The sequence below is a fragment of the Leucopleurus acutus genome (assembly GCF_964270905.1).
Source record: "Leucopleurus acutus genome assembly, chromosome: 8".
NCBI lineage: Eukaryota > Metazoa > Chordata > Mammalia > Artiodactyla > Delphinidae > Leucopleurus > Leucopleurus acutus.
This window is the reverse complement of record NC_139151.1, coordinates 104,329,265-104,347,839: the sequence shown is the minus strand read 5'-3', so window position 1 is coordinate 104,347,839 and position 18,575 is coordinate 104,329,265. Positions and strand designations below refer to the sequence as shown.

Here is an 18,575-nt window from a genome sequence, read left to right as displayed (position 1 = left end):
ACCCAGCAGCAGCCGGTTAAGGACGAGGAGCTCCCAGGAGGACCGGCGTTTTGAGTCTGTAACCGCCATGTCCCTCCTCCCAAGCTGGGGAGCAAACCCAGTCACCAGTCTTTAAATGTTCCAGCCTTTATACTGGAACCTGTCCCACTTCTACCCTGAGAGGGTAGAAGCCTAACCTTTCTCTTAGGGCTCCTGTCCCCCTATAATTAGGGTGGGGCCACCAGAGTTACCAGCTGCCTGCTGGTAACTGCAGCCACTCTGGTTCACGCTGGGAGAGTTGTTACAAGCACAGGCTCTGAGGCCAGAGAGCCTGGGTTCGAAACCTGGCTTGGCCTCCTTAGCAGCTGCATGTCCTTGAGGAGGTTACTTCTACCTCACCCTGCCTCGATTTCCTCATCTGTAAAATGGGGATATTAATAGCATCCACTGGGTGGATTCTTTTGTGAGGATTAAATGAGGAAATACATGTAAAATGCTTGGGGCATTGCTTGGAGGAAGCTCAGTCCCGGGGTCACTTGTCACCTCTCCAGCTGGAGGGGCTCCCAGTCTCTCCCCCACCTGGTGATCTCATCACCCCCATCCTTGCTGCCCCACCTTGCACCAGACGCCCAAACTGGGGCCCTGCCAGTCCCCGGAGTCCCTCCTCTCAGCGGCAGGGGCCTCTTCTAGCCACCTTCTTGGGGTCACGGAGCCGCGCAATCAAAAGCACTCAGCCCAGTCACCCCAAAGAATGTGGAAGCAGTTGGTTGCAGGAAGGTTTTTTTCTTTCTTTTTTTTTAAAATTTATTTTTGGGCCGCACTGCACGGCATGTGGGACTTTAGTTCCCTGACCAAAGAGCGAACCCCCGCCCCCTGCAGTGGAAGCGTGGAGTCCTAACCACTGGACCACCAAGGAAGCCCCAGGAAGTTTTCAAAAGAGTAACTTTCCTCCCACTGTCCCGAGACCTGCAGGACGCCTGCGTGTCCCCCAAGCCTGCTCTGTGGACTCGCTTGGCCACTGTCCCCTCTACCTGTGCCGTGAACCCCCGTGGCCCAATCTCTGCCTCCAGGGCAATGGGGGCTCAGGTTCTACGCTGTCCTCTTGGAGACCAGTGGGCCTTCCTGGGGGTTTCCCACCCAAAGAAACCAAAACTGCCCAGCAGCCCCCAAAATCTAATGCACAAAAGACCCTCTTCCCCAGGCTTCTGCTGGAGGGTCTCAGGCAGAGGCTCCTTTAAGGGGCAGCCAGGCACCCAGACCAGGAGCATCAGGCCCAGGACATCCCCTCGGCCCACCCGCTCACTTGCCCATGAACCCGGGAAGTCATTCCGCTCTCCAGGCCTCTGCTTCCCTGTCTGTAAGGTGAGTGTGTAGACTTAGGTGATGCCTGAGGCTCCCTGAGCGCTTACAGGCTCAGATTTCTAAGAGTCCTCCTTTCTGCTCAAAAGCCTGCGGTGACCCCTGTGCCCCAGGGTCAACTCCAAGTCCTTGGCCTGGCAGGCAAGGCCTCCACAGTGGCCACCAGTGCCGCTGCCCACCCGCCGGAGCCCCTGGCACCTGCCTGGGCCCAAGTCACTCTTGCTCCTGAAAATGGCCGCCTGCCCACTCCTTCGGCCCCAGCCCCCTCCCTTCCTCCCTTTCCGAGGACCACCTAGGAGTTCCTCAGCCCTGGGTTTGAATTCCAGCTCTCCCGTTGATAAGCTGTGTGGCCTTGGACAAGCTGCCTTCCCTCTCTGAGTCTGGGTTTCCTCCCTTGAGGGGGTTAAGTGCGAGAAGTCCCCAGTGTGGGGCCAGAATGGAGCGGGGCCACCAGGTCTGTGAACTGGGACCGGCCTGTGATAGGAGACCCTTATGAAACAGGGTCAGTTGTTGGGGGTGAGGGGGGCACTACTGAGGCCCTGCGGCCTCCCCCATGGAGGTAGAGTGTCCCAGACACAAAGAGGCAGCTCTTGCTGGTGTTTGCACACCCATTTCCTGACGGGTAAAGGTGAGTCAGCACCTCCCCTGGGGGCGGGGGAGACAGAAATTAACCTGATCGGCTCTCTGACCTCAAAGGAGGAGGGTTGGAGCCAAGACCACTGGGCAGGCCAGACTCCACAGAGTGGAGCTACAGGAGAAGGGGAAGTGCCCAGGGCACCTGGCCACAGCGGAGGGGCAGCGAGCTGAGGGCTGAAGGGGCGTGGCCATGGGGGTGGCGGGAGAGTGGGGGGCCGGAGGAGACCACAGGGACAAAGGCTGGCAGGGGCGGGAGGGCTGGGCTGTCCGGAGAGCTGAGAGCAGCTCTAAGGGTGAACCAGGCAAGGGGGTGGGGAATGTTCTGGAGACCGAAGAGTTCATTTCTAGGAGGGTCTGGCAGGCTCCTCAGGCTGCGGACTTTGCAGCAAGAAGTCATGAGAGCTCTGCACTGGGAGTGCCAGGCATTCTGGAATTATCTGACTCCACGTTGTCCAAAGAGCCAGCGGGAGGGGCCGGACAGGCTGAGGGTGCCACAGAAGGCAGGAGGCAGTCACAGTCTTTCGGGAGGGGAGAGATGGGCTGGGAGCGGGCAGGTGGCAGGGTGCTCCCGCCAAGGGCTGACAGAGGCTCTGGGAGCTGGAGGAGACCCTTGACCGCGCCCCCCACCCCCCACTCCCGGCTTCCCAAGCAGCAGGATGAGCCCAGAGCTCCCAGGCCTGCCTTCAGCCCTACACCTGGGCCCTGCCTGCAGGTGACTGTGGGGGACACAAGAGAATGGACAGCATCAACACTCACTCGGGTGAAACACCCGAGCATGCGTGTCACTCCCAAGCGGCACGTGTGCACAGCACCTGAGTGTGCAGAGACCAAGCGCCCTGCCTGTGGCGGACGACAGAACTCATCACACAGACGTCAGGGACTGTCTGTTCCCTGCACGGCGCCCCTTCTCCCAGATGGAGATGGTTCCCAGGTTGCCATAACCATGAGTACCCCTGGGGGGGGTCAACCCCCTCCTGCAGGAAGTTGTCCAGGGTAGATCTCTGAGGTTTGGGATCTCATCTTCCTCTCTGGACTTGGAACTCCTCTTTGTCTCCCGGCAGCTCTGGGGACCTGCGGCTTTTCCAGGGCCCAGCCCAGCCCTCACCTTCCGAGACGCAGCCTGGGAAGGGGCAGAGGGCCCCCTGTGGCCACCCGGTCCCTCAGTGAGCACAGCACAGCTTTCCTCTCACCATGTTTATTGGTCCCAAGGGCAGCCCGTCTGCCAGGGGAGGCCAAGCAGGTTCATATCTTGCGGCTTCCAAAGACGGGGCGGTTCACGTGCTCCGGGGAGGCCAGGAAGGCCTGCAGCTTGGGCCGGGCGCTGAGGCGGGCCACGTAGGCCGAGAGCAGGGGGAAGGAGTCCAGGCAGCCGGGGACCAGGACCTGGTGACTCAGCAGCAGGTCCAGCAGGTTGTAGTCTGCGAAGGAGATCTGCAGGACAGGGGGCGGGAGGGGGTTTGAATGGGGTCAAGAGAGAGGGGGGCTACTGGGGGTCAGAACTCTGACTACTCCAGTGAACCAGTCAGGTCCCTGCTCTGGTCTCAGTTTGCCCTTCTGAGAAATGGACCTACAACGGGCTGGACCCAGCACTCACCTGGTCGCCCACGATGAAGGCCTGGCCCCCTCGGTTCTGGGACAGCAGGCTCTCAAAAGGCTTCAGGTGCCCCGGCAGCTCCAGAACATACTGGGCCTCCTCCTGTGAAAGGGAGCGCTGCCCGTGGCAGCCCGGGCGGCCCCCCAGCGCCGGCCCTGAGTGCAAGCCCGGCCTGCTCACGTGGCCGCGATGAATGATGCGGCTGCAGTGCCTGCGGAGGTCCTCCACGCCGTCATTCACCATGTCCACCAGCGCCGCCTCTCGCTGGTCTTTGCCGTAGAGCCCTGGGTCAGCGGCCAGGCAGAGGGTCAGGTTCTGTCCAGGCTGGGGCCCTGCTGCTCCCCTCTCCCCCAGAAGCCTGCAGGCCTCAGGGCTGGGAAACCAGGTCCCCTGCGTTGGAGGGTCGTCTTTGCCCAACTCTGCTGCTCCCATCTCCACGAGCCCAAGGAACACACCCAGCAGAAGCCCACGCTTGTCTTTGAGACCACACCCTGGGTCCCTGGGAGTCAGAAATTCCCTGCCCACATCGCCCCAAGCCCTTCCTTCAGGTTGTCCCCCTGCAAGTGTGGGCCAAGCCTCTGATCATGCTTCCCTAGGCCAGAGGAGTGGCCGCTTGCGGGGCCTGGACAGCACTTGGCTCTGCAGACTGGTGTGTCCCTCGGAGTGCAGGAGAGCGTGGGGCGAGAGACGGGGAAGCAGGCCGCGGCTGGAGGCCTCTGTCCTCTCACCCTGGGGCTGCAGAAGTTAGGGTGGGCCTGGGCCTGGCTCATCCCACTGGTCTTCTGTCCTCCTGGGACACCCCCCTCCCCACCAAGATAGCCAATGAAGAGGCAGCCACCTCCCTAAGCCACATTCCCGCCACCCTTGAAACAGGCCACAGGCCTGCTCACTGTGTGCATGGGTTTTCCAGATTCAGGTGAGGCCAGAGCAGGAAGAAACGGGCAGGAGGTCTACTCTGAAGCTCCTGGGCACACCCACAGTGGCTCTAGCCCATAGCAGCACACACGGGGCGGCTGGTGGCTGCCTCTGAGCTGTCATCCAGGAAACAGGCACAGTGAACCCATGTGGTGCTGACTGGCTAGAGGGTAGCCAGACCTGTATGGCCCCTGCCCGGGGGGACCGGCAGCCCCAGCCCTATAACCCAGAGCCCTCCTAACCCAGGCCCTGCCCCTTCCTCTTGGGCCATGTGGCCTGCCCTCCAGCCACAGGACCGGTGGCAGCAACTCAGGCCCCAGGACATCTTGGCGGGACCCTTCAGGTGTTTTTCTGGACTGGGCTGCCTTCGACCTCAGGACTCACCAAAGGAGCGGCCCAGGTGTCGCAGGATGGCATTGGACTGGTACAGAATGAGGTCTCCATCCTGGAACTTGGGGAGCTGCCCGTACAGCTGGGAGGGGGAAGGGCTCGGTGAGGGACGCTGAGCTCAGCTGCCCCGCACCCTCGTGCTGCCCCGTAAAGGCCCAAATGCTGCCTCAGCACAGTCACTCACACAGGAGGCCTTGAGTGGGCCCTGCAACCAGGACTCCTTGGTCACCACCTCCTCCTTCCAGCTCTGGCCCTGGTCGGCCAGCAGCATGCGCAGGGCCTCGCAGCGCCCTGGGGGAGGGGAGGACGGGGTGTGGGGATGGGCAGAGACCCCAGCCTCGCAGCGCCCTGGGGAAGTCAGGAGTATGGGAACTGGACTCAGGGACAGGACAAACTCTAGCCTCCGAGCCTGCTGCGGAGCAGATGGACCGTGGAGAAAGGGTGGAGCCCCCGGCGTGTCTTGCGGGGGGCGGGGGGGAGGACAGGGAGGCTGACCCAGCCCACAGCGCCCCAGGAAGGGACCAGAGACGATGGATAGAGCGCCCTGCCCTTGTCCCCAGAGAGGATGAGGCCCGAGCCCGAGATCCCGGCCCCGCCCCCCGAGGGGGTCCCGCCTCCGTCTCAGCGTCCGCCTCCGCCTCCGCCGCGGGCTGTCCAGACTGGAGGTCTTGCTGGGACCCCTGTCTATGCCCTTCGCCCTCCTAAAGGAGCAGCGGCCGCACCTCGGGTCGGGAAGTAGACGATGGTGTAGGGCGGCACTAGGAGAGACAGACAGACAGGACGATGAAGGAGGACCCCCGCAGGCAGGCAGTCTGGGGGTCGGACTGCTAGGAGAGGGGGTGTCTCAGCCGGCCCCTCCCCCCACCCGGTCCAGTCCGTACTCACTGACGGCGGCCGGCGGAGTGCAAGTGCGGCAGGAAGTGGGGAGGACCCGCAGGCCTCGTATTTAAGGTCCTGCTCCACCCCGAGCCCCACCCCAGGAATCCGCCAAGTCACCACCGAGCGGATCTCGATCTTGGTCGGGGCGAGGTGTGGGTGTGGTGAAGCAGGGCTGGAGGGGCGCACCAGCCCTTTGCAGGGGGGCACCCTGCCTGACGCGCAGTGGCTTTACAAGAGGCCCCCACACTTAGCAGCACACAGTCGCTCCACCTGCTCACCGCCCCCGAACACACAGCATCCTCAGGGCCCCCAGAGGGCCAGGACTGAGCACCCCAGCACCAGCACACAGTAGGTGCTTCATAAATGGTTTTTGCTTGAATGGTGTTTATGTCAATAAACACCCATTTCCGCATCCTCTCTCCTTGATAATAATAGCAAACCCTTAGGGACTGAGGGCTGCCTTGAGAACTTTACACATATTACAACCCTAAGACTTGGTCCTGTTCAGATCCCATCTTACAGAGGAGGGAACTGAAGCACAGATCGACTTTCCCAAGGTCACACAGCTAGTAAACAGGTCTGGTTGGCTTCAGGGGCCTCACTTTTAACCCTCATTCTTTCTTCTGCAAGGCCTTGTAGTCTCCAAACCGTTTTTTGACTGAGTCGAAGTGCTCTGTACTCTTCAAATACAGCCTGAGCCTGGGGATACGGCAGCTGGAAAGAGAAAGACGAATGAGCAGGACCTCCTGGACCTGGGACGGCTGCGTCCTTCCAGGCAGAGCCCGTTCCTGTCTCCCTGCGGTCCCCTCTGCACCCACAGCCCTCTTCTGGCTGCCCCTTCCTGGTACCAGAGGGGCGGGGGGGGGGCAGGGGGCGGTCCTCCTTGGGAACTGGGACCTGACTGAGCTTGGCCCATCTCAGCCTGGCTTTCCTGTCAGAGCCACGAGGAAAGAGGAAGGTGTCCAGGCATAGAAGTATCCACCGCAATCATGGGAAAACACCAAACGCAGTTTATCAGGAACACTTCTTAGCCTCATTGGAGCCCACAGCTGCCTGGGGCTGGGAGGGCATGGGGGAGGTGGCCCAGGAGCCAGGATCTATCCCTGACTCACAGCTGGAGTAACATCTACCCAGCACTTAGCAGCTTACAAAGAGCTTTTGTATAAATGGTTTCACGTCATCTCCATCACACCCTGGGAGGGAGGGAGGGAGGGAGGGATTCCTGTTCCCATTATGCAGAAGAGGACACCAAGGTTCAGAAAGTTTCCACCACCTGCTCTGGCCTGGAGCACGCATGCGCTCCTTTTGTGCACCAGCATCCCAGACTTGGGAGTGTGGGAGGCACCCTGCCATCCAGCGGGGCCGGCCTCCTGCCAGCTCACACACCCTCCAGCTATGATACTCCTCAGGTCCCCTGGAGAAGCTGTCCGCCAGGCTGGCTTGACGCTCTGCTGTGGTGTTTCAGTGACTGCTTTTACCCACAGCCCTCTGGCTCCACCGGCCCAGCCTGTGGTCTAGCTCTGTGGCCACCCTATGGCCTCCTGCTCTGGGGCCCAGAAGCACAGCTTGAGAAGCCAAATGGAGCAGACACCTCGCTGTGTCCATCCCCCACCTCCAGTCCACGTATATATCAGCACCTGTCTTTGGTGGGTTTTAAAATATCTATAAGTGCTTTATTGCTACATAAAATTCACCCTTATAAAGGGTACATTCTGTGGGTTTTAGTATATTCAGTGTTGTGCAGTCATCACCACTAATTTCAGAACGTTTTCATCACCCCGAAAAGAAACCCGGTGCCCATTAGCCATCAATCCTCAACCCCACTCCCCCATCCCTTGACAACCACTAACCTGTTTTGTCCCTGTGGATTTGCCCCTTCTGGATTTTTCATGTAAATGGAATCGTACACTATGTGGCCTTTCGCGTCTGGCTGCTTTCACTTAGCAGAGTGTCTGCAAGCTTCATCTGTGTTATAGCACGTGTCAGTACCTCATTCGTTTTTATGGCCAAATAATATTCCATTGGTTGGATAGACACATTTTTCATACCCATTTATACACTGATGAACATTTGGATTGTTTCATTGTTTGACTATGAGTAACACTGCTGTATACATTTGCGTACAAATTTTTGTGTGCACTGACGTTTTCAATTCCCTTGGGTATGTACCGAGGACTGAAGTTGCTGAGTCATACGGTAACGCATTCTGAGGAGCTGCCAGACTCTTTCCCAAAGTGGCGGCACCATTTTATAAACCCAACAGCAGCATGTGAAGGTTCCAGCTTCCACATCCTCACCTGTTGTGATTGTCTGTCTGTTTTCACTCTAGCTGTCCTGGTGAGTGTGAAGTGGTGTCTCAATGTGGATCTGTGTATGGTGTTTACCAGGTGCCAAGCCTGGGTTTGGCTTGTAGGGAACGGAGTAAAGAAGGAGACGTCGTTTGCCATCAGAGCAATCACAGCTCAGCTCAGAGTAGGAGGAGATAAATAGACACATCTTTTTTTTTTTAGAAATTCTTATTGGGTTTTGTTTTTATTTTTATTTATTTATTTTTTTGGCTGTGCTGTGCAGCGTGTGGTATCTTAGTTTCCCGACCAGGGATCGAACCCGAGCCCCCTGCATTGGAAGCGCAGAGTCTTAACCACTGGACCGCCAGGGAAGCCCCCACTTCCTGGGTGGATAGGTGAATAAAGAAAAAGTCTTTATTCACACATTAATTAGTGTGTCTCAGCAATGAGTGGGCTGGACATCATGGGAGACACTGAAATAGATAAGATATGGTCTCCAGCCTAATGGACTCTTTGAATGAAGACTGTAAAGACCTACACCAGCAGTCCATCCACCCAGCCATCTACCCACCTCCACCTATCTATCTGTCCATCCATACACCCATCTACCCAATCGTTCAGCCATCCAACAACCAAACATTAGACCAGCAGTCCATCAAAACATCCACCTCTCAGGACTTCCCTGGTGGCGCAATGGTTAAGAATCCGCCTGCCGGTGCAGGGTACACAGGTTTGAGCCCTGGTCTGGGAAGATCCCACATGCCGCAGAGCAACTAAGCCTGTGCGCCACAACTATTGATCCTGCGCTCTAGAGCCCGCAAGCCACAACTATTGAAGCCTGCGTGCCACAACTACTGAAGCCCACGTGCCTAGAGCCCATGCTCTGCAGCAAGAGAAGTCTCCGCAAGGAGAAGCCAGCGCACTGCAACGAAGACTAGCCCCCGCTCACCGCAACCAGAGAAAGCCCGTGTGCAGCAATGAAGACCCAACACAGCCAAAAATAAATAAAAATTAAAAAAAAAAAACGAACAAAAGACATCCACCTCTCCATTTACTCACCTACTACTCATTTACCTACCCAATCATCCTCGACTTGTCTATCCATCCATCTTTTCATTCACCCACCCATCCAGCCAGCCAACTGTCCATCTGTCTATGCAACCATTTAACCACTAGCCCGTCACATCACCTACCTATCCTTCCATCCAGTCAGCAACCCACCTGTCCATCCATTCATCCATCCATCCATCCGTCCGTCTGTCCATCTATCCATCCGGCTACTCAATCGTCCATCCTTCCAAGCACCAACCATTCAAACACCAATCCATCAAGTCAGCCTCCCACCCATCCAACCACCCACCTATCCACCCAACCATCCGTCCATTCATTTGTCCACCACTGATCCACCTGGCCATCCTGGACACTGGAGCTGGACACGAAGGCTTTGCTCCTTCATTGAAAATACTTCTACCCACTATTCCCTGACCAGTTATAGTTCCCACTCCTTTGGCTTATACTTTGGGACACACATTTCTCAACACTTCCCACCTTCTTAGATGGTTATTTAGACGTGGAATCTTTCATCACATGTGACATCCACCATTTTTTGAACGCTTCTTATGCGCTGGGAACCTGCTAGGCCTTTTATCATTTAATTTTCACAAAGGCACCATGAGACAGATACTAGGTCCACCTCCACTTTCCAGATAAGGTAACTAAGGCTCAGAGAGGTGAAATATCTTGCCTAGGGTCACACAGCAAATGCATGGGGGAAGCCAGGCCTGCAGGCCCTTTCTATGACCTTGCAGAAAACAGGAGCATCCCTGTCTCTGAGGGATGTTTGCTGTGCTTCCGGGGATGCAGTGCGCTCCTGGCCTCTGGGAGGAGATGTGACCCGGGGTGTAGAGGGGCTGAAGGATGCTGTAGCTGAGCCTCCAGATGATCGATGTGAATGGTCACAATGAGCCCTTCCCACCCTAGACCGCCGGCCGGCGTCCACTCGCCTCTCAGCCCTGGCCTTTCCTTAGACCCTCAGCCCTGCCCAGGGCTTTGTGGAAGATGTCCCTCTGCCTGCATGGCCACCCGTCTTCACGCGGTCACTCCCTTCATCCCTCTGACCTTGGCTCACAGGTCACTGCCTCAGCCCCCGTCACCGCAGGGTCCCCCTGACTGCCTGTCGGGCCCTCCCCTGCCCTCGCTCCTCCACAGCCGGCCTGAGGCAGGGACTGGTTCCCAGCACCCGGGAAGGCACACAGCAGGGGCTTCACCAACATTTGCTGAAGACTCAGTCTCTGAAGTTTCCTCCAGCCTCTTGCCACCATCACCCTTTCCAGGGACTTCCACCCCCGCCTCCCTCCTGAGGGCTTCCACCCACAGACCCTGCTGGATGCCGGTGCCCGTTCACAGCTGATCCCTGCCGGGGATGCTGACGCTTGCCCAGGGCCAAGTTAAACATTGGTGGGCAGCGCCTAGAATGCCGCCCATCCCCCCTTCTCCCCCAGGAAGCCTTCCTGATGCCTGAGTCTGTGCCCCCAAGCACTTGGAGGCTGTCTCTTGGCCCTTTTCTGAATTAGATGTGCCTGAGAGCAGGGCCTTCAGGGCAGACGGGGTCTGTCATGTGGCCCCAGCAGCCGGCCCGGGGCTGGATCCCGGCAGACCTCGGATGTTTGCAAAAGAAATACGTGAATGGATGGCCATGAGTGGCCGAAAGAGGCCAGAGCCACCAGCTCAGATGGCAGGTGCCTGGTGGGATCTGGTTCCCTTGGACAAAGGTTGATGCGGGGGGCAGGTGAATAAATCATGAGGGGCCTGGAGCAGGGCCGGGGCAGGACGACTGACCTCATTCGGAGAGGTGAGGGGCAGGCAGCTGCACGGTAAGTGGGCCGGGGCATAACAAGGGGGCACAAGAGGCCACGGCGGGCTGCCTGGCCTACGAGGTTGGCAGAAGCTAAGTGGGAGGTGCAGAGGTACCCCGGGGCTCTGGGTGGGGAGAAGCGGGGAGGTCTGGGGCAGGACTTGGGGGGGATGGTCTTTCCAGAATCCAGGAGCCATCCTGGGAAGGGGGATGGTAGGGAGAATAGGAAGGGCAAGGATGGACAGACAGAAAGACAGACCAATGTGAGAAATAGTCTCACACAACAGAGGGAGGGAAGTGACAAAGAAATGGGGCATGAGTAGGCAGAGAGACCCACAGAGACACAGCTGGACAGACTGTCAACAGAGGACAGGGGTGGAGAGGGGAGGGCAGGTGAGACGGACAAAGAGAGACACCCATGGAGCAGAGGGGACAGAGGGGGGCAGAGAACAACACAGAATCAGAGGTGGAAGAGGATGTGGGGAGACGCAGAGCCCAGGAACCAGAGAGGCCGATGTGATGCGGAGGGGCCCCGGGGCGCAGCCTGTGGCCAGCATGAGGGCGGCAGCTCAGGGGAAGGCTAGGATTTCAGGGAGGGGCTGTGTGAGGGGCCTGGGGAGCTAGGAAAGACAGGAGCCTTGGAGGACCTGGGGGCCATCAGCCCGCGGAGCGAGGAACAGGGAGAAGAGTAGCAGGGACCCTGTGGGGACCACACCCACAGCTGCCCACTAAGCTGTCCTTCCGCAGGACCCTGGACAGCGGAGTGGGGCAGTGCCCCGCAGCCAGCAGGAGGTGCCAAGCCCTTGTCTCCATGGCCCTTCCCCAGGGCCCGGCAGATGGCAGCCTCCCCACGGGGGACCCCAGCCCCTCCGAGGGCACTCCAGGGCCTAGCCAGGCCCCTGCCAACCCAGCAGCCACCAGACGGCGGGCGCTCCTCCAGGAGCTGGAGACCCAGGTGCAGGCCGCCTACGGGCAGGTAAAGGGGGCCGGGGTGCGGAGCCATCCTCAGCTGGGGGGTCGTGAGGGAACAGTGGGGATGCCACATCCCAACCGCGGCCCGCTGGGCCAACCCAGGGCTGAGCCCAGGGAGGGGACCTCGGACGTGCACAGTGACAGAGGGGGCAGCAGTCACTCAGCTGCCCAGGAGGGAGGCTGGCATCCCTCCCCACCTCTGCCCTCACTGAGGCCTGCTTCCAGCCCACAGAGCCCAAAGTCAGCTGCCCTCGGCTCCTTGCCCAAGTACAAGGGGCAGGGGGCAGGTCCAGGCAGGTGTGCCGAGCAGGCTGGCTGGGTGGATGCTCTGGGGTGAGCGCAAGGGTCCGACAGGGAGGGCCAGGGGCTTCCTGGGTCTGCTGTTCTGGGGAGAGATGACCCAGCCTGCTCTAGCACAGAAGCCACCTGGTTTCCTCCTCCCAGGTCCGGGCCCTGCTTCTGAAGACATTAAATCTCTCCTGACTAGAAGAGATTAGGGGTAGTGGTGGGGGGAGAGGGTCCTGGAGAGGGAGTGTCTGGAAGACCCTCATGAGCATGGGGAGGTTGTGCCTTCCAGGGGGGCCTTATGCCCCGAGTGGCCCCCCTCACCAGCAGAGATGCTCAGAGATAATCCCAGATTAGAACCCAAGCCCCTGTGCCCAAGGGTCCCTGCCTGCCCACCCACGCCCAATCTCCGCCACAAAACCCTAGGAAAATCCCCTGCAGTGCTCCCAGACTCTCACTGGGAGTGGCTGGGGGCTGGGGGGAGCCCACAGCACCCGCTGAGGCCCAGCCCTGGGCTACCCCCGGGACTCCAGGCCTGGCATGGTTCAAGGGCCCATGGGAAACTCTGCCAAGCGGCCCCAACACCGGGGGCCTAAGGTAGGAGTGTCAAGGGGGAAAGCCAAGGCCAGGAGGCTGGCTGGACCCTGAAAGGTTCTGGTGGGGGGGGGGGTGCAGAGCCCTGTGAGAGGCTGAGCTGGGGTTACAGTGCAGCTGGGGGATGGAGGGGTGGGTTCCCACCACCCTAGACCGAGATTTTCCCTGGTAGCCCCCAGACTCTGGCCCATCCTGGTCTTGGCTCCTGTAGGCCACTGGGCTTCCCCTGCCAAAGCTCGTCAGGGCCCCCAGCTGCCCACTCGACTGCCCCATCCCTGCTGCTACCCTTGCCCTCTGCTAGTCAGTCCTGGCCTGGGAGACTCAGCACATGAGCTCAGGGTCTCACTCTGCCATTGCCTTTCTGAGTGACCGTGGCCAAGTCTCTTGCCTTTTCTGGGCCTCGGTTTGCCCAACTGAACAGTGAGGGGGTGGACCCTTCCAGCACAGAGTGATGGTGAGGGTCCACTGTTCTGTGCTGGGTTCTAATGACAGGAGAGGCTGGTGAGGGAGGGGGGAGAGGGGTCACTGTCCCAGCTCATGGCTGGCTCTGCTGCAGGACTGCTGGCAGTGGCCTGGCTCCCCGCCAAGGGGGTCCCGCCATGGCCTGGGCCCCAGCCCCAAGGAGCAGAGGAGCCCTGGGCCGGGTGTTCAGGGCTGCTACTCCGTACTCAGTAGCCTGGTGGGGCCTGCCTGCGTCTTCCTGAGGCCCAGCATCGCCGCCACCCAGCTCATATGTACGGTCACCACCTGCCTGCCGCCTGTGCCCACCTTCTCCTTGAGTGGAGGGAGAGGATTGAGTGGGGATCTCAGAGCAAAGCACACAGACCCAGGGGTGTAAGGGGCAGAGAGGAGTGGAGAAACAGACATGGGATCAAACATGGGGGAGACCCAGGGAAACATGCCAGGAAAGAAAGAAGAGGGGGCCGAGAGCAATCCAGAGAAATGGCAGAGACAGCCACCAAGAGGATGGTCAGGGAGGGGACAGGGCTCCCAGGAGAGGGACAGAGAGAACAAGAGGAACATATGCTGACACTGAGGCCCCCATGGCCAAGCCCAAGGTTCTGCCCAGCCCCAGATCCATCTCTGGCTAATGGAGCTCTGGCCCTAGAGGAGGGTGGGCACGGGGAACAGGGAAGAGGGGCCAGGTGCCCAGGTCCATCAACAGGAATGGTGGGAGGAATGGGTCGGAGCAGTGTCACTGCTGGCCCTGTGCCTGTATGTTGTAGGGGGCCCCAAAGGACAAGAAGGAAGGGATGCAGGTGCCTGGGGGGGTCCAGGGAATTCTTAACCCCTCTGTGTCCCCTCAGGACCGGGAGCTGCGGCCAGAGGAGATTGAAGGTAAAGGGTTGGGGAAAGAACTAGAATTTCCGGAGTGCGGGGCATTGGGTGGGGGCCTGAGCAGGCTCCAGGAGGAGCAGGAAGGCCGCAGGGGATCCGTGCGAGAATATGGGGACAAGACTGAGCAGGGAGGGGTTGAGAGAACCCCCAGCTGTCAGTTCCCTGGTCCCACTTGCCAGGTGGGTCACGGTCCCCTTTTTTTATTTGTTCATTCAGCGAACACTTCCTGGGTGCCCACTGTGTGCCTGGCCCAGTGCTGAGCACTGGGAAACGTGACAAACTGGACAGATATGGCCTGTGTCCTCTGGAGTCAGACGTCAATAAGTCAACTACAAGTACAAATGGTGCTAAGTGCTCTCAAGGAAGTGAACAAATGGGCCAGAGGGGACTGAACTGAGAGGGAAGTCCTCCTTGATTAGGTGACTTAAGGACCAAAGAGGAGGGGAGAGTGTCCAGAATGTGAGCTCCAAGAGGTCAAGGATTTGTTTCTCCCTCTCCCTTCCTTCCTCTTTCCTTCCTTCCTTCCTTCCTTCCTCTCTTTTTCATTCTTTTTTCTTTCTTTCTTTCTCCTTCCTTCCTTCCTTCCTTCCTTCCTACCTTTCTTTCTTTCTTTCTTTCTTTCTTTCTTTCCTTTTTTTTCTTTCTTCATTGCCATATTCCCAGTACCTAGAGCAGAGCTTGGCACATAGCAGATGTTCCTTAAATATTTGCAGAATGAATTAAAGGAATAGCATGTACAAAGGCCCTGAGGCAGCAAAGAGAAATGGGTGTTTAGAAAGAGGAAATGATTGGACCAAGGGGAGAAGGTCCAATCCAGGATGGGGTCCAGGGTGACGTGGGGGAAGGACTGACTCTGCCCTGCCTGGCAGAGCTGCAGGCCGCCTTCCAGGAGTTTGACCGAGACCGGGACGGCTATATCGGCTACGGAGAGCTGGGAGCCTGCATGCGGACAATGGGCTACATGCCCACGGAGATGGAGCTCATCGAGATTTCACAGCAAATCAGTATGTGCCTGAGACCTGCCCCACCCCCAGTTCTCCAGAGGCCATGCCCATGGCCAGGGCAGCTGGGCAGCCCAGGGAACAGAGGTATCTACACAGGTTGGCCCCCAGAGCTCGGGACCTTGGTCATTCTCAAGGCAAGCTCTCTGCCTCCAGAGAATCTCACCATCCCCTAGGATGTGGGTGAGTCAAGGACCATCATGCCCACTTTTTAGATGAGGGCAGAACTCTTATTATCCCCATAAGGAGAAGAAAGTCCGTTCTTAGGGAAGCGTGGGTGCTCAGCAAAGGAAGTGGTTGGAGCCAAGATCTGAATGCGGGCAGCCTACCCAGAACCCAGCTCTTTCTCTATGCTTCATTCCCAACAGAGGGAAAACAGGATTAAATAAGAATAGGAAGCCAAGGAAAATCAGTGTGTAGAAATTCTCCACACTGAGTCTCTGAAAGGTTAAGTGACATGCTTAAGGTCACAAAGTCAGATCATTGGAGCCAGGACTTGAACCCAACTGAACTCTTCAGAAAAATTAAGAAAAGCCCTCAGGAGACACAGATAACCCAGCCTGTGAGACCCAGAGGGAGGGAAAGGCCCATTTAGTGGGGCAGGGGAGAGGGACACAGGCCAGAAGGGAAGGACAAAAGGCAGAGGGCGCCAGGGCTGGGCAGGGGTCTCTGATGGTCCCAGGTCTCTGATGGGCGTGGCCCCCAGGTGGCGGGAAGGTGGACTTTGACGACTTTCTGGAGCTGATGGGCCCCAAGCTGCTGGCGGAGACTGCGGACATGATTGGCGTCAGGGAGCTGCGGGACGCCTTCCGGGAGGTGGGGTCACCGGGGCTGGAGGGGGCGGGGCTGCTTGTCTGTTGTGAGTGAGGGGCTGCACGAATGAACGGTTCGGTCTGTGACCTGATGCCGCAACCAACGCCGCCACAGTTCGACACCAACAGGGACGGCTGCATCAGCTTGGGTGAACTCCGGGCGGCCCTGAAGGCCCTGCTGGGAGAGCGGCTCAGCCAGCGGGAGGTGGACGAGATCTTCCATGACATTGACCTCAACGGGGACGGCCTGGTCGACTTCGAAGGTACCGTCCACCGCTCACCAAGCTCAGGACCGCTCGCCCTGGGAGGGTTTTAACGGAGGAAGAGCCTTAATCCGTGTGTGCCAGGCGCTGTGCTAAGCACGCCTGTGTCCTCTCCTAGGTAATCATCACGAAAACCCGGGAGGAAGGAACTCTTATCCCCATAAGCAGGAGAAGAAAGTCGGTTCTTAGGGAAGCGTGAGTGCTTAGCAAAAGAAGTGGATGGAGTCAAGATCTGAATGCGGGCAGCCTACCCAGAACCCAGCTCTTTCTCTATGCTTCATTCCCAAAAGAGGGAAAAAAGGATTAAATAAAAATAGGAAGCCAAGGAAAATCAGTGTGTAGAAATTCTCCAAGGTAGGCCCCAGAGTGTTCCTGGCTTCCTAGCAGCCAAAGCAAAGAGGAAAATAGGTTCAATTACAAGATTTGGTTTTTTTTCCCTGTAAGATGAAGCCCCTCTTCCTGGCCTATTCCCTACCAGATTCAGGGGACTCCCTTGCACGCCCTGTCTTGACCACACTCCCTCCCACCTCAAGGCCAGTATATTAGCCTCACTCCTGGGGAGTCCAGAGAGCAGACCAGAAAACGTTGGCTTTGTCCTGGCAGAGTTTGTGCGAATGATGTCTCGCTGAGCCTATACAGAAGCTGGAGGCAGCAGACAGGACTTGGCACCAGAGCCCCTCGCCTCCAGCTGGGACCCTCATCCTCTCCTCCCTGCCCCGGCCTGTGTGCAATGCCCTTGCCTGCCCTCACCTCCACCCCCACTCGTCCACCAAGCCCCCTCGCCCGTCTCTATTTCTCTGACAATAAAGCATCTTTGAGCAGCTCTCACCACTCACTTGTTCACCCTGCAGGTATTTGGCCCCCAAAAGTGAAGTCCCCTCGACTGTGAACTTTGGGTGGGTAGGGGCCCTCCCCGGATCCTGCACCCAGCCCAGAGCAAGTGTTGGGAAACGTCCCCGGATGAGTAAACCCAAGCTGCTTCTCCCAGAGCTGGGTGCGCGGTGGCCCCTCATCCTGTGAAGGGCTCCTACCGGACCCAGGATGACATGAGAGGAGCACGTGCCTGAGGGCTTTTCCCAAGCTCCATCCCATTTCCTCTTAGAAGGGTGCTGCGCGGTGCTCCCTCCAAAAAAAGAACTTGCTGGTCGGCTGGGAGGAGTGAGTGAGCTGACAGGCCTCTTCAGGACATACCTCAGCTTTGGGGCTGATACCTCACTCTTCCCGGGAGCCCCCAGCCACTGACCGAGGACATAGGTGGTCTCCGCTCCGAGCTCCCCTCCAGGTTAGCCGAGGTGTGGTCAGGTCAGCCTCGAATCGGAAGCTGTCTGCCCAATCCTGCTTCACCGTGCGTCCTCGTTTTTATGTCCCTAACTTCAGCTTAGTGTCTGCCTCCCGGGGAGACCAAATGACACATCTCCTCACTCCAGCCCTGCCACGGTCTTTGTAACCCCATGTGCCATATTGAGGAACCCCAGAGGCCGGGTGTCAGTGACTTGCTAGAGGTCACGCAGCTCCACTGCCATCTCTCCCCTCCAGGCCATGCAGCGCGTGCTGCCACATTTTTCTTCCTGAAATGCCGTTTGCGTGTTGTCACACTCTAGAAACTGGCCATGATCCCTCATTGCCCCCAGGCTCATCTGGCCCCTTTGCCTGGCACCAGAAGGCTCCGGGGAGGAACTGGCATACAGTCACACAGGTTAGGATGAAGCAGAGGTGGGACTTCACCCAGGCCTGGGGACTCTAAAATCACAGTGCCAACAAGAAAGGGCACCTCCAGGTCAGAGCAGACCCAGGACAGGCCTCAGCCTCCTCAAGCACTGCCTGACCCGACGCCATTCCCACCTGCCGGGAGGTGTGATGGGCTTGATGTCCAGGTCAGGAAGGGGGAGGAGCTTTCAGTGCCCGTGGCTGGTCCTCAGCATGGCTACTGCCAACAAGATGGCCTTAAGACAGAGCAGGCGGGCAGCCGCCGGCACTCTGCTCAGCCTGGAGCCTGGACCCCGAGGTGCCAGGGCTGGCTGCCGCAGCCTCAGCACCACTTGCCTGGCAGATCACAATTAATGCTTAATCCTCAATTGGGTGATCTCTCCTGCCAGTCTGGCAGGCTTGGGGCTGAGGAGGAGTTGCCCCAGCCCTGCAGCTTGTCCGGGAGCCATGGCCCACACGCCCTCCCACCACCCTCCACTGGCCGGCACAGATGGCATTGCTGCCTGAGAGGTCTGTCCCCTCTGCAGGGGCTGGGGAGAGTGATGGACAGGTGCCAGGGGAAGACCAGAGCAGGCTCAAGGTCACCTTCCCACGGGCCCCAGCTTGTCAGGCCCTGTGCCTGGAGCAAGGGAGGGGGGATGGTTGGGGGGATGACTTTAATTGGCTGCCGTGTGTCTGCTGGCATCAGAAGTGCCCACAGTTCCCCCAA

At 58.6% G+C, this 18,575-nt stretch overlaps 2 protein-coding genes across 4 annotated transcripts; one reads left to right on the top strand and one right to left on the bottom strand.

Annotated features, from left to right (window-relative positions):
* Positions 1-3,153: 3,153 nt before the first annotated feature.
* GSTP1 (glutathione S-transferase pi 1) lies at positions 3,154-5,779 on the bottom strand. Its single transcript, XM_082844887.1, has 6 exons — positions 5,763-5,779; positions 5,596-5,631; positions 5,058-5,164; positions 4,868-4,955; positions 3,569-3,852; positions 3,154-3,405 (listed from the first exon to the last, which is right to left on the bottom strand). The coding sequence occupies exons 3-6, from the start codon at positions 5,142-5,144 to the stop codon at positions 3,217-3,219; spliced, it is 648 nt and encodes a 215-aa protein (XP_082701013.1). The 5' UTR covers positions 5,145-5,164; positions 5,596-5,631; positions 5,763-5,779; the 3' UTR covers positions 3,154-3,216.
* Positions 5,780-11,705: 5,926 nt separating this feature from the next.
* Positions 11,706-16,788, top strand: CABP2 (calcium binding protein 2; the record flags this gene model as incomplete). Of its 3 annotated transcripts, XM_082844397.1 has the most annotated exons (7): positions 12,692-12,748; positions 13,302-13,475; positions 14,053-14,083; positions 14,953-15,087; positions 15,791-15,900; positions 16,012-16,159; positions 16,763-16,788. In XM_082844397.1, 7 exons carry the CDS (start codon positions 12,692-12,694, stop codon positions 16,786-16,788), a joined length of 681 nt encoding a protein of 226 aa, XP_082700523.1. The 3 variants fall into 3 exon arrangements, with proteins under 3 accessions (XP_082700524.1, XP_082700523.1, XP_082700525.1); XM_082844398.1 differs by lacking the exons at positions 12,692-12,748; positions 13,302-13,475 and adding an exon at positions 11,706-11,870; XM_082844399.1 differs by lacking the exon at positions 13,302-13,475.
* Positions 16,789-18,575: the final 1,787 nt, after the last annotated feature.